The sequence below is a fragment of the Leptopilina boulardi genome, unplaced genomic scaffold, assembly GCF_019393585.1.
Source record: "Leptopilina boulardi isolate dan_hultmark-lab unplaced genomic scaffold, ZJU_Lbou_2.1 LbouV2_377, whole genome shotgun sequence".
NCBI lineage: Eukaryota > Metazoa > Arthropoda > Insecta > Hymenoptera > Figitidae > Leptopilina > Leptopilina boulardi.
Genome location: NW_026137948.1, coordinates 2,713,687 through 2,726,029, shown reverse-complemented (window position 1 = coordinate 2,726,029; position 12,343 = coordinate 2,713,687). Strand labels below are relative to the sequence as shown.

The window sequence follows — 12,343 nt, the reverse complement described above, 5'->3', positions numbered from 1 at the left end:
TCCGTACTTATGGAGCTTCTACAATAGGTCCGAGAGGCAAGTGCAAGTCCAAGTCCGAGTGGCTCGGACTTTGTTGCGCGCGCAACATTATTAATTAATTAATAATGAGTAATTACCATCAATTATCTTAAAAAAATAAAAATTATACGATGCGCGCGTAACAAAGTCCGAGCCACTCGGACTTGGACTTTACTTTCGGACCTATTGTAGAAGCTCCATTAGAGTACGGTCACACTTCAACAAAAACTAGTGAATGTTTAGTAACTTTCTAATTACAACCAAAAGTTATGTAAAATTACTAGAAAGTTACTAAACATTCACTACATTTCGTTGAAGTGTAACCGGTCAATTTATGCGCACAAACCTAATTTTGGTCTACGCGCAAACTACTTGCCACCTTCAAGCAGATTCTACAATGAGCACGTTCGTATATGTACGTGAACGTAAACAAGCAAGTTCAACTTGTGACATAGCGTGACGTCACTTTTCAAAATGGCAGCTCGTCGGAAGACATGCAATGCATTGAAGTCAATGGAGCGAATCAGTTTTTTTAAAATAACTTTTAAATTATTAATTTTTGTACCCAAGGGGCCATCCATAAATAACGTTGCACTATTTTTCACCATTTTCGACTCCCCCCCTCTCTCATGTTGCACATTTTGCATTCATTAGCGCCATTTTTTCTATTGAATGTTGCAAATTCTTGACCCCCCCCTTCAAGCGAAACGTTATTTATGGATGGCCCCATAAACGGTACGTTATATCGTTAACGTAACGTTTATGTGCTAATTCTGATTCATTTTGGATTCAGCTTTAAGGGTCTGTCCACAATAGACCAAAAACATGAACGTAACGTATCCGCATTTAAAATACATTGTAATGTTACGTTTACGTTCATGTTTTTGGTCTATCTGGACAGGCCCTTAAAGCTGACTCTATACATTGATTGCGTGAACGTGAACGTGCTGATGTCAAGGCTTAAGCAGAATAGATTCTTGAATAGAAACGCAATCATATTCAATCAATCTATTCTGCTTTGTCCTTCACCCATTTGAATAATATTGTGACGTCAGTACGTTTAAGTCGATTTCTGCGCAGCCAATGTAGACTTACCTTAAAGACTCCGTCCCACGTTGGCGTAAAAGCGACGGCGGAAAGCTTAATCTATAAGAGTGAATGGGGCAAAAAGATATCACTATCTATGTCACTCTCATGGTTTACGCTTTTCGCCGACGCTTTACGCCTACATAGGACGGAACCTTCCAGGAGACTTCACAAATTGCATAAGCTTTTGCTTCGCATTTGTAATTAAATAAATTACTAATTAATTAATGACTAATTTGTTCGTTTTTGTTCATTAAATTTAATTAATTAGTAATTTATTTACTTTTGCCTGGAAACTGTTGCGCGTGTACCGTTTTGACTTAGGCTGCAGTCCCATGGCAGCGTTTTGCGTTGCGTTTTGTCAATAGACCATGAGTGTAAAAGAGATGCAGATATATGTTTGCTATGTTTACACTCAGGGTCTAGTGACAAAACGCAACGCAAAACGCTGCCATGGGACTGCAGCCTTAACAAGGCAAGGCCGTTTCCGAATTGGGATTTTTAGCGCACTTTTGATAAAGTGTATACTTGGTAAGTATGCAGTGTTCTTTTTTTCGCACAGAAAAACAAGATCACTGCATACTTCACGAGAATACACTTTATTGAAAGTACGCTAAAAAACTCATTTCGGAAACGGCCCAAGTCAAATGCAAAGCAAAAGCTTAAGCAACTTGTTGTGAAACCACCTTCATGATTTATGCTTTCTGAGAAAGGTCGTTTCCGAATTGGGATTTTTGTCGCACTTTTGATAAAGTGTATACTCGGGAAGTATGCAGTGTCCTTGTTTTTCAGTGCGAAAAAAGGACACTGCATATTTCTCAAGTATACACTTTGGGTGTTTTCGGGAGTTGCTGACAGTATACTGACAGTAAAAAATTACCCAATCAGAATAAACATGCTGATGGATCAGCCAATCACAACATACTGACAGTATACTTACAGCAACTCCCGAAAACACCTATTAAAAGTGCGTCCAAAATCCCAATTTGGAAACGGCCAAATAAAGAATGTTCTTATTTCACTCACTCTTATACGTTACCATGACGACCATACTTAGATAGCTGAACTGTGGCCGTACCCTTAATAGCTTTGCAAGCAGCCGGTCTTAATTGTTGAGAGACCATAAATGATAACGTGTGCAGGAAGTGACAGATGCTTATTTACAATTACAAATACTTAACTTTAACATTTATTTATTTATTAATAACATGTGGAACAGGAGTTTATTAAAATAAAAAGAAGGAAAATCATCATTAGTTAAATGTTTAAAAATAAAGGTATTTAAGTAACTGATTTTTAATTTTTACCTAACCTACAAACTAGTTTAAAATGAAATTAATATATGCTTCTTTAAAATAACTTTTGCATTGATGTCAGTAATAATTTAATTGTATGATTGTGTTTAGCTATTTTAACATGTTCACGTTCCAAAATAAATAACAGTATTAAATCTAGCAAAATTATTTTGGAAAAACAGACTTAAAACTATATTTGAAACGATACACCTAGATTTCCGTGTGGATTTTTGCTCATCATTTTTTAAATTCTAAAAGATCGTCATATATGTTAAATAACCTCTTTAAAAACGTAGGAAAATATTGAGTGAGACTTCCTTGGGTCAAAGTTCAAATTCGATAATCATCTTTATTTATTTATTGAAGTATGCAGACAAAGCCCTTTCGTACAAAGTACTAGGAAATACAAAAATTATGACTATTAAAAACTAATTAGTTTCATTGTTATTGTTATTTTCATCGAAAATCGTATTATGCAATTCTTTCATTAAGGGGAGTCACCACCTTTGTTTTGAATCCTTTAAATTTTAATGATCGCAGAAAGTTATTTTTTTTTCTTGCATCATTTTGGTCCTAAAAACATACAGGTTGGTCAAAAAAATTAAATTTTAATTTTTGACCATTTTAGAAATTAAAGTCTTAAAAAAATTAATATTTTAAATATCTATCTTCTTTTAGAATTTTGACTATTTTTCATCGCCAATTTTTTTCCATGCCTTTTTAATGATTCTTAAGAATCTGTCGCATGAATTTTCAAAAATTTTAATTTTTTCAAAAAAAGATAGAAAAATATGAATTAAAACATCATTGCACTCTCCTATTAAATATGTATTTTTTTCACAATTTTAAGTATTTTTCATCGTCAAAATTTTTCCACACTTTTTTAATTATACTTCAAAATCTCTCGCCTGGATTTTCAAAAATATTAATTTTTTCAAATAATAAAAATTCTAAAATGGTCCTATATGATCCTACTTATGTTTTCAGGATTCAAATGATGCAGGAAAAGAAGTATAATTTCTTGCAATCATTAAAATTTAAAGGACTCAAAATGTGACTCCCTTAAAAATTGTCACTCTAATTTTTAAAAAGATACAAAAGAAATTCTATAATTCCACTATAAAATTGAATTATTAAACTTTTTTTTTTACTTTTATGTTTCATAGGTTTGACATTGGAGTATAAAATTGATTTATTATGTTACATTGCTAGCAATTGCCAAAATTGATCTTTTTAAAATGAGACGATCACATTCAGGTATGTATTCATCTGTAAAAATATTTTTGTTTGTTAATTTTTAAATTCGCGTCCAAATTTTTTTTGACAGATGTTTATTCGGACAAATAAAAATTCTGTAAAATAAGAATTTGACATAAAATTAATTTGATATACAGTCGAACCTCGATAAGTGAGAACTTGATAATTGAGAAACCTCTGTAAGTGCGTTTAATTTTCAAGTCCCGTGATTTTCCGCTTTTGACTTTAATTCTTTCTTTAAGCAGTTTTTAAAAATTCTCAAAAATTTTGAGCCAATGTGACAATTCTGACTTCAAATTCGAATTCAGTGGGAAAAAATGTATGCGAAAACACTAAATTAGTGTAACAGAAAAAAATTGACTTTTTTGACTTTAATTCTTGTTTTTTAGCAAATTATTGAGTTTTCTCCAAATTTTGAGCCAATCGGACAATTTTGACTTCGAATTCGGATTCAGCGGAGAAAAATATATGGGAATACACTAGTGTAGTGTCTCGGCCAAAACACTTTTTTTGTGTGCCTGTGTAATTATATAAAATTTCTTATTACGTAAAAGTCAAACTTTAATTAATAAAACTTTTATAAATCTCTATTACGATTTCACATATCGAGGTTCGACTGTAAATCTAAAAAATGATATAAATTTCACTTATTTAACTTATTTGATATAAAATTCATTTGACATAAAACTCATTTGCCATAAAAATTGCTTCGTTTGGCCTTTTCCCACACACAGAAGCTTATACGTGAGACAAGAACATTTGTAATAAACAATTTGTCTAGTTCCCATGGTAATGTCAAATAAGTTACTTATTTCGAGGAAATTGACCGGAAATCTGTATTTTCAGTTTATATATTATAATTACTTGCAGGAGGGTATGCTTACGAGCCGGTACCTAGTACATCAGCTGCTTCTCTGGAAGACGAAAATGAACGTATTACCGACGAACTTCGAGACAAAATCCATGCTCTTAAATCATTATCCATTGACATTGGCGCAGAAGTTAAATATCAGGATAAAATGCTAAATGAAATGGTAATACAGTTTTAATAGTCATTAAAAATGTACATAATTTCAAATAAATGTGACAATATTATTTAATTGTAATATATTTTTACAGGATGATGATTTCGAAAGGACTAGAGGATCTTTATCATCGTCAATATCACGAGTATTACGTTTGTCAAAAGGAGGACACAATTGTTATATTATTTATATTTTCCTATTTTCTATAGCAGTATTTTTCGTTCTATGGTTGGTTTTAAAATTAAAATGAATATAATTATTCTAAATCATGTAAGAAACAACTGAATTTTTATCAACAACATTTTTAAATATGTATCAGATTTTTTATTTACACAGTTTATACCTGAAACTATGTAAAGACACTTTATGACACTTGTAAAAAATGATAATTATGACATGATAAAAACTTGTTTAATGTTTTTTAACAAAAGGGCAAAAATTAGAGGAGAATATTTTCTATAAAGTTGTATAAAAATTTAAGTACTCTGTAAATATGAATATATTTAACTATAGTTCGTAAATTATATATTTTTTGATGTTTACTTCCTGGTATATTAGGAGCAGTTTTAATAATCAATTTAATTTACACAAAAAATTTTTATGAAAGGGGTTCAAATTGTTGAATTCGATTTGGTGGAAAATTGTTTCTATTTCATTTTTCTGCAAGTTGTATTCAATTTCTAAATTCGTATTTGTAAATTACAACTTTAATCAATTTACTTTTATCGAATGAGGCTCTTGAAAGATGAAAAATCATATTTTTACAAAATTATAATTTTATTAATACAAATGGATAAAAGTTTTAACAAATAAATCCTATCTATATGTTAATTACATTATCAAAAACAGAAACAAAATTTTTTTTTTAAATATGTACAAATTTTTAAATTATGAGCAATGTATTGTTTTTCCATTTTGTATTTAGAATAAGCAAATAAATATTTTATTCGTTAATATATTATAGTAATTTAATAATCTATAAATTTTTATAATAAAAACAATAATATAAGAAAAAAAATATTGTTGCAATTGTCTTAACCCATATCGGACAGCTGTTCGACTAGTCGAACACTAAAATTCGAGACGCACTTACAAATGTAAGTGGCATAATTATTGTAATTGTTTATTAATTTTGTTTCTTTAAAAATTTGAAAGTAAACTACTTGTCGATGTTAAAAATGTAGTTACATAATACAAACAATTTGTTCGGTCCTATATGGGTTCAAAGTCAATCTTAGACGTATTTAATAATAATTTGAGTCTACTGATTTCGTTTTCTAGAGCACATACTTTATCCTGTAATTCATTAATAAGAACACCTTTTTCCGTATTTTCATGTTTCAATTCAGAGATAATTGATTCCTGATCTGTTTTTAATTCATCGAGTAGTTCCCTGGTAGAAGGACGTCTTGTTAAATCTTTTTGAAGAAGTCGACTCATAATCAGTGCCTAAAATGAAACTTTAAGTATTTTGGAATTTCTGGTTGTTAGCTGAAGAATTTTAATTTAAGTTTACCTTACCCACTTTGGATACGTCGTTGTGAGTTCAATTGGTATATTTCCTGATTTCACAGAGTCAACCATGCGACTAAATTCCATAAATGTTTGCATTGGAATTAACAACTCAATCAAAACAATTCCTAAACTGTACATATCGCTCTATAACGGGAAAAAACATATTTAAGAATACTTAATTTTTATGTAATTGATGCAGGATTATTGTTATTATTCAATATTTTCAATAGTTTTTAAATAATTAAATAAATTATTGCGTTCTGCATATTCTAAATTTGCTTCAGTCATAATAAACCTAATTTTTTTCACTTGCAATTTTGATAGAAAGTTACGCCAATGGTTGAATAACAAATGACTTTTTTATTATTAACAACAGTGAAGTTAGTCGGTCATATCTTGGAAAAGATTGCAATTGTCCATTGTGATAAAAAATTTGAAAAAAAAATTATTATTGGGAAAAATGTCGATGGGAAACACGAATTAGGAAAAGTGTTCTCCTACAGAAAATAGTATTTGTTTTTAAAAATACCTTTGGATTGCACTCTCCTTTTAACTGTTCAGGAGCAGCGTACATTGGTGTTCCCAACTCAGAGTGATTACTTTCACTTTGTAAAGGGCATGCTAAACCAAAATCACCAAGTTGTACATGAAGTTTTCCAGAAGAAGAAATGAAGATATTGCTCGGCTATAATAAATAACACCTTTTTTTAAATAAATTCTGATATTTTTCCATATTATTAAATATTTAATATTACCTTAATATCATGATGAACTATATTAAGATTATGAATATATTCTAAACCATTCAAAATTTGTTTAACTATTTCTGTAATTACTGGCTGGGGTGTTAAAGTAACTCTTTCATCCATCCATTCCCTTAATGTTTTTTCACACAATGCCATTTGAATGTAAATTATAGAACACTGTCGACTCTGTTAGAAAATTGAAATTATTTTTAAAAATCATATCAAGTAGATGCTTAGTTTTTAAAATTTATTTATTTCTAATTTTTACATATCGACGACCTCTGTTAAAATGTTTATTCGAAAGCCAGTGCAATAAAATTCTAATTCGATAAAGTGCGCTATATTATTCTTATTGAATTGTGTCTGCAATAAAATGTCAATCCAAGTTGCGTGCCAAAGTGCTAAGTCGCTAAATCCAAATCTTTAGTAAAAAATTCAGAATGGTAATTCCAAAATGGCGAATAAAAATAAATGTTTAAGCCGCCATTTTGAATTTTCAAATTTTGATTAAATATTTGGATTTAAACCCTAAAAGTCCCCGAGTAAATATTTTCAGCCAGATTCGTAAACTTAAAATTTTCTTGATTGACATTTTGTATCGCCATTTTGAATTTTTTAAATTTGATCAAAGATTCGGATTCATCGACTCCAAAAACTTTAGAATAGTCTTTGACATTCATATTATATTTATTACAGTTATTTTTCTTTGTGGCTGTGTATTTAAAGTGAACAAAATATTTTACCATAAATGAGGCATAAGTCGAGGACATTTGGAAACAATATTTCTTTTTAGTAATTTTAACTTTACTGGCCTTTCGTAAACTCCTACTAAAATGCATTTTTTGAAATACTATTTGGTGAAAAATTTTATCACGTTGATATCAATTGCGACATTAATTTCAGCTTTCTATGAATTATGAGCTGGAGCAGATTTGTTTAGACCCTTTACGAATAATTGATTGGTATATATTTGTTTCGTTTTGTCGAAATAAAGAATACAAAAATTTACAACTATAAAACTAAATTTGTAAAACTTTACCTGATTGTTATATTGGCATATTTGATTTTGTTTATTTAATTCGTCAGGTGAATCACTCTCATCTGTATTGCAAAAACCTTCTACATCATCTTGTTTCAAATTACTATGTTTCGAATATAATTCTTCAACTTCATTTCTAAATGAAACACTATTAGAATGTACTTCTTTTATGACTGATTGGTCTAAAATTATAAAGAAATTTTATATAAACTGCAAATACTATTCAAAAATCTCAATAGCGTTTTTTTTTCAGAAAACCATTAGTTGAAAAATGTGAAATATTAACTTATCAGAACGGATAGATACATACCACTAATTACCTTCTTATTAAGTGAACTAGATTTTAATTTTTTTCTTCTACCATCTTGACTTGGATATAATTTACTTTCAGAACTGGAAAGTTCTACAGTAGAACTATGGTTTTCTCTATCACGAGTCGTTTGAGATAAACATTTAATTGAAGTTGACTCTAGACTAGGCTCAATCCACGCAGCTTTATAAGGAACTATGTTTGTATGATTCAGTCTTGCGAGTGTTTTTACTTCTGCCAAATATTGCATGACAGATTTAACTCTATGTGATTTAACAACAATTTTCTTAATTGCATATTCAATTCCATCAAGCCGATTAAGAGCTCTGAAAACATTTCCAAATCCACCAGAACTAATAAAACAAATTTCTTGAAATTCTTGATGATATCGACTCCAGTCATTTATATAAGAACTGTTAACAGAAAAACCATCAGAAATTGACGAAATATCATAATTAATGAAGTCATTATAGAGCCCGTTTTCACTGTGTCGTTAAATTTAATCTTTCGAGAAGTTAAAGGCAGTAAATATATTCTTCTGCGCAGAAGCAAACATTCTGCGCAGACGCAGAATATATCTACTCGGAAGATTAAATTAAACCACATGGTGAAAACGGGCTCATAATACCAAACATAAATAATACCTAGAAATATCTAAAATAGGTTCTTTACGTATTGATACTCGAGCTGCAGAAACTAAATGATATAATGCCTGTTGATAATGATTTCTAATCATTTCAAAATCAGAAACATGATAAGAGTTGTCAATCAGTTTCATTTCGTGCAGCTTATTACAAATTGCTGAAAAATTGAAGTTTTTAAAATCTTTGAGTTCTCGAATCTATTTGAGAATTAAAAAATTAAAGTACTCGAAATTATTTATAAACTTAAATTTATTTCAATTTCTCAAAATTATTCTAGAACTAGAAAAGTTTCAAAATAATTATAAGATTTAATTTTTTCAGTATAAATTATCTTCTTTTATAAACTTACCGAAGTATAATTTTTTTCTACGTGATGGACATTTTTCTAGCATTGTACATAATTGCTGTAATAATGACTCTATAAGTAAACTTGTAGCTGAGGAAATTTTGTCCACGACATAGCCTTGAGATTTCAATTTTGTTGTATTATCCAAGCATTTTGTTGTCCATTGATTTTCTCCTAAAAATTAAAGTTATCTTTTATTACTGTATAATATAAAATGTAATAAATGTACACATATTTTGGTTAAAATCCAAGAGTATTTAGTTGAAAATCCTAAACTTCCGCAAAGCGCCCATGTAACTTTCTAGTAACCATTATAAGTTTAATAATATTCAAAAACATTCATTTTTAAAAACTAGCAAAAGGCCGTCTACATCGAAAAAGCAAATTTCTCATTTTCTTTGTGAATCTATTTTTGCTACCCTAATTAACCTGTGTTTTTCATTATTTATTTCAAAATGTATTTGAATTTTTAACTAATTATTATTTGAAATATTAAATTTTTATTCTGTATATCATTTTGGTTGGTCTAATTAAAAATTTCTTTCAGCCGATCTTTCCCCTTTGTCTTTACCAGATTGGAACTGAGTTAGCCAATTCTTTAATTGATTATGTGATCTTATATTTATTTTAATTTTATTTTGATCCGTGAAAGATCTGGCGCTTGTCTTTTGAATTTAATTTATTTTTATTATTACTTAATTTATTTAAAGTTAAAAATAACCACGATCACATTTGATTTCTTCATTGTACACTTTTTAAGTTTTACAATGCATTATTCCCTATCGATTTCTCTATTTATTGCATTATATTATAATATATAACATATTATTATTTTAATTTGTTTTAATTTGATTTAATTGATATGTATGTATTACAAGTTTATATGTATATACCGGAAGTCCGTTCAAAGCCGAAAGGCATAAACTATGATTAATAAATAAATATTATTAATTATAAATAATATATTGTAATAAATAAGGCTATTAATTAAAATTATAAAATTTGTCAATGTCAATATTAGATCTTTTTTGTTAATTATAATTTATAAAGCAATAATAATTAAATATTTATAAAATTAAATTATGAATATCTATGAAGGCACATTTGTACATATTGTGAAACGCCACTTATGTATAATGTATCAGTTGTTCCATTTTTATGCCCCTATTGTGGAACACTTTATTAGCGTTTAATTGTTCAAAGCTAAAAAACATATAATTTGTTTATTGTTTTTAACATTTCTATTAAATAATAAATATCTTTTGTTAAATACGATAAATAAATTGGATATATAAAAAATAGTTTTGAATTAAAAATATATCGCATTCCTTATTCCGGGTGGCCAGTGTAAGTTAAGAAAAAAATTCCCGGTTTTCCAGGTGAAAATGAATTTTTTCCCCGGTAATTTTTTAGGACCTTTAAATTGTAATTTTAAGTAACACAGGTTTACAATGAAATTGTCACTCGAACAAAACATTTTTTTTCGATTAATATGTGTTTTTTGAGTAAGAAAATCATATTTTAAATTTTTTTCCCTCGTGCAATTTTTTTGGAACAGCAAATTATGCATTTTCGAGGTGAAGTTTTTCAAAATTCATTTCTAAATATTAAAATTTTGTCCGCCATATTGGATCCGCCATTTGGAATTTTCAAAAACTGACCTCGAATTCGTAATCATTTCATTATCACCAATATTTAACCTGTTTTAAAAATTAAAAGTAGATGTAATTTTCGTTTTTAAAAAATATATTTATAATTTAATTGATTCTTATTTTAAAAATTGTTATATTTTTTATGAATAATTCTAATGTTTATGATTTTGTTGTCAAAAGTTTAAAGAATAATTATCAAATAAAAATTACTTACTTTTATGTTTATTTGCAAAAATACTATTCTGAAAAAGTTTCAACTTAGTGAACCTTAAAACAAATTGTTGGTAATAAATTATGATATAATAAAACTTTATAAGTAGAGAAAACTCAGTAAGTAACTAAGTATTTATTCAAGATTGTTCCACAATAGGCACTCGCATAAAAAACGATTGTACATAAAATTGGAACCGTCCATTTCAAAATTTGAATTTTGTTCCAATATTCAAATTTTGATGTACCAAATATGAAACAGATATTTAATTGAAAAATTGTATATTATATTCATAAGTTACATGTATAACAAAGTAAATTATAGATTTATCTCGAAAAGTACGCATTTTCGTTAAAAATATTCAACACAAAAGTTGTTCTCAACAAAATGATCTACATTTTTGAACCCAAAAAATTGGCCCCAGAGCCCAACAGTAAAAAAAAAATTATCACGAAAATGCGTACTTTTCGAGATATTTGCAAGTTTCCATACTTTTTGAACACTGTATAATTTTATTTCATTTTATTTTACAATATTGTCCGTGCATTATTACTGCTTGGAACGTAATTCCTAACCTAATTTTACAAAGCATCATTTATTATTTTTTCTGTCCATACGTATTTCTTATAAACTATGGATATTCTTAAAATTGAATTATTAAATGTTTATGAACATTTCAATATTATTTATAAAAGTGTTTCATATATTTGAACACAGTTCACCGATTGGTACATTTACTACTCTTCATAGTAAAAAAATTGAAATTCACTTATTTCAATCAGAAACCGAAAGTAATATGACGGATCATTTATTTTTTATTGTAATTATAATTATTAGTGCTAACTTCTAATACGATACTTTGAACGGAATTTTTTTTTTAAATGATGACATAAGACAAACACTTGCAATTAACAACAATTGAGGTTAGTATAAATTATACACTGAAAAAATGTATTACCTCTATCAAACTCAGTTACTGTATTTAAGTAAGACCAGGGATGTCTTTCAACAGATTTCTCCTCCATTTCAGTTTCGCTATAACAACATTACTCTATTACATTCAAAATTGTGAATAGCAAATTAAAATGACTTATATAAATCAAACACACAGAGTTAATGTATTTCGTCAGTTTGTTTACAGCTTTGACTGAAACTGACAGCCACGTGCGAATAATCCATGCATGTATAAAGGTAAGACC

At 28.4% G+C, this 12,343-nt stretch overlaps 2 protein-coding genes across 4 annotated transcripts; one reads left to right on the top strand and one right to left on the bottom strand.

The window, feature by feature from the left end:
- Nucleotides 1-2,206: 2,206 nt before the first annotated feature.
- On the top strand, nucleotides 2,207-5,202 carry LOC127287959 (BET1 homolog). The gene is made up of 4 exons (XM_051315119.1): nucleotides 2,207-2,381; nucleotides 3,566-3,656; nucleotides 4,527-4,690; nucleotides 4,776-5,202. The coding sequence occupies exons 2-4, from the start codon at nucleotides 3,638-3,640 to the stop codon at nucleotides 4,929-4,931; spliced, it is 339 nt and encodes a 112-aa protein (XP_051171076.1). The 5' UTR covers nucleotides 2,207-2,381; nucleotides 3,566-3,637; the 3' UTR covers nucleotides 4,932-5,202.
- Nucleotides 5,203-5,439: 237 nt separating this feature from the next.
- LOC127287944 (eukaryotic translation initiation factor 2-alpha kinase 1-like) lies at nucleotides 5,440-12,320 on the bottom strand. Of its 3 annotated transcripts, none has more exons than XM_051315100.1 (9): nucleotides 12,103-12,320; nucleotides 9,285-9,455; nucleotides 8,936-9,092; nucleotides 8,292-8,704; nucleotides 7,982-8,043; nucleotides 6,952-7,128; nucleotides 6,726-6,881; nucleotides 6,203-6,340; nucleotides 5,440-6,130 (listed from the first exon to the last, which is right to left on the bottom strand). In XM_051315100.1, the coding sequence occupies exons 1-9, from the start codon at nucleotides 12,167-12,169 to the stop codon at nucleotides 5,894-5,896; spliced, it is 1,578 nt and encodes a 525-aa protein (XP_051171057.1). In that variant the 5' UTR covers nucleotides 12,170-12,320; the 3' UTR covers nucleotides 5,440-5,893. The 3 variants fall into 3 exon arrangements, with proteins under 3 accessions (XP_051171057.1, XP_051171056.1, XP_051171058.1); XM_051315099.1 differs by having other exon boundaries at nucleotides 7,982-8,163; nucleotides 12,103-12,319; XM_051315101.1 differs by having other exon boundaries at nucleotides 6,101-6,130; nucleotides 6,198-6,340; nucleotides 7,982-8,163.
- Between the last annotated feature and the right edge of the window lie 23 nt (nucleotides 12,321-12,343).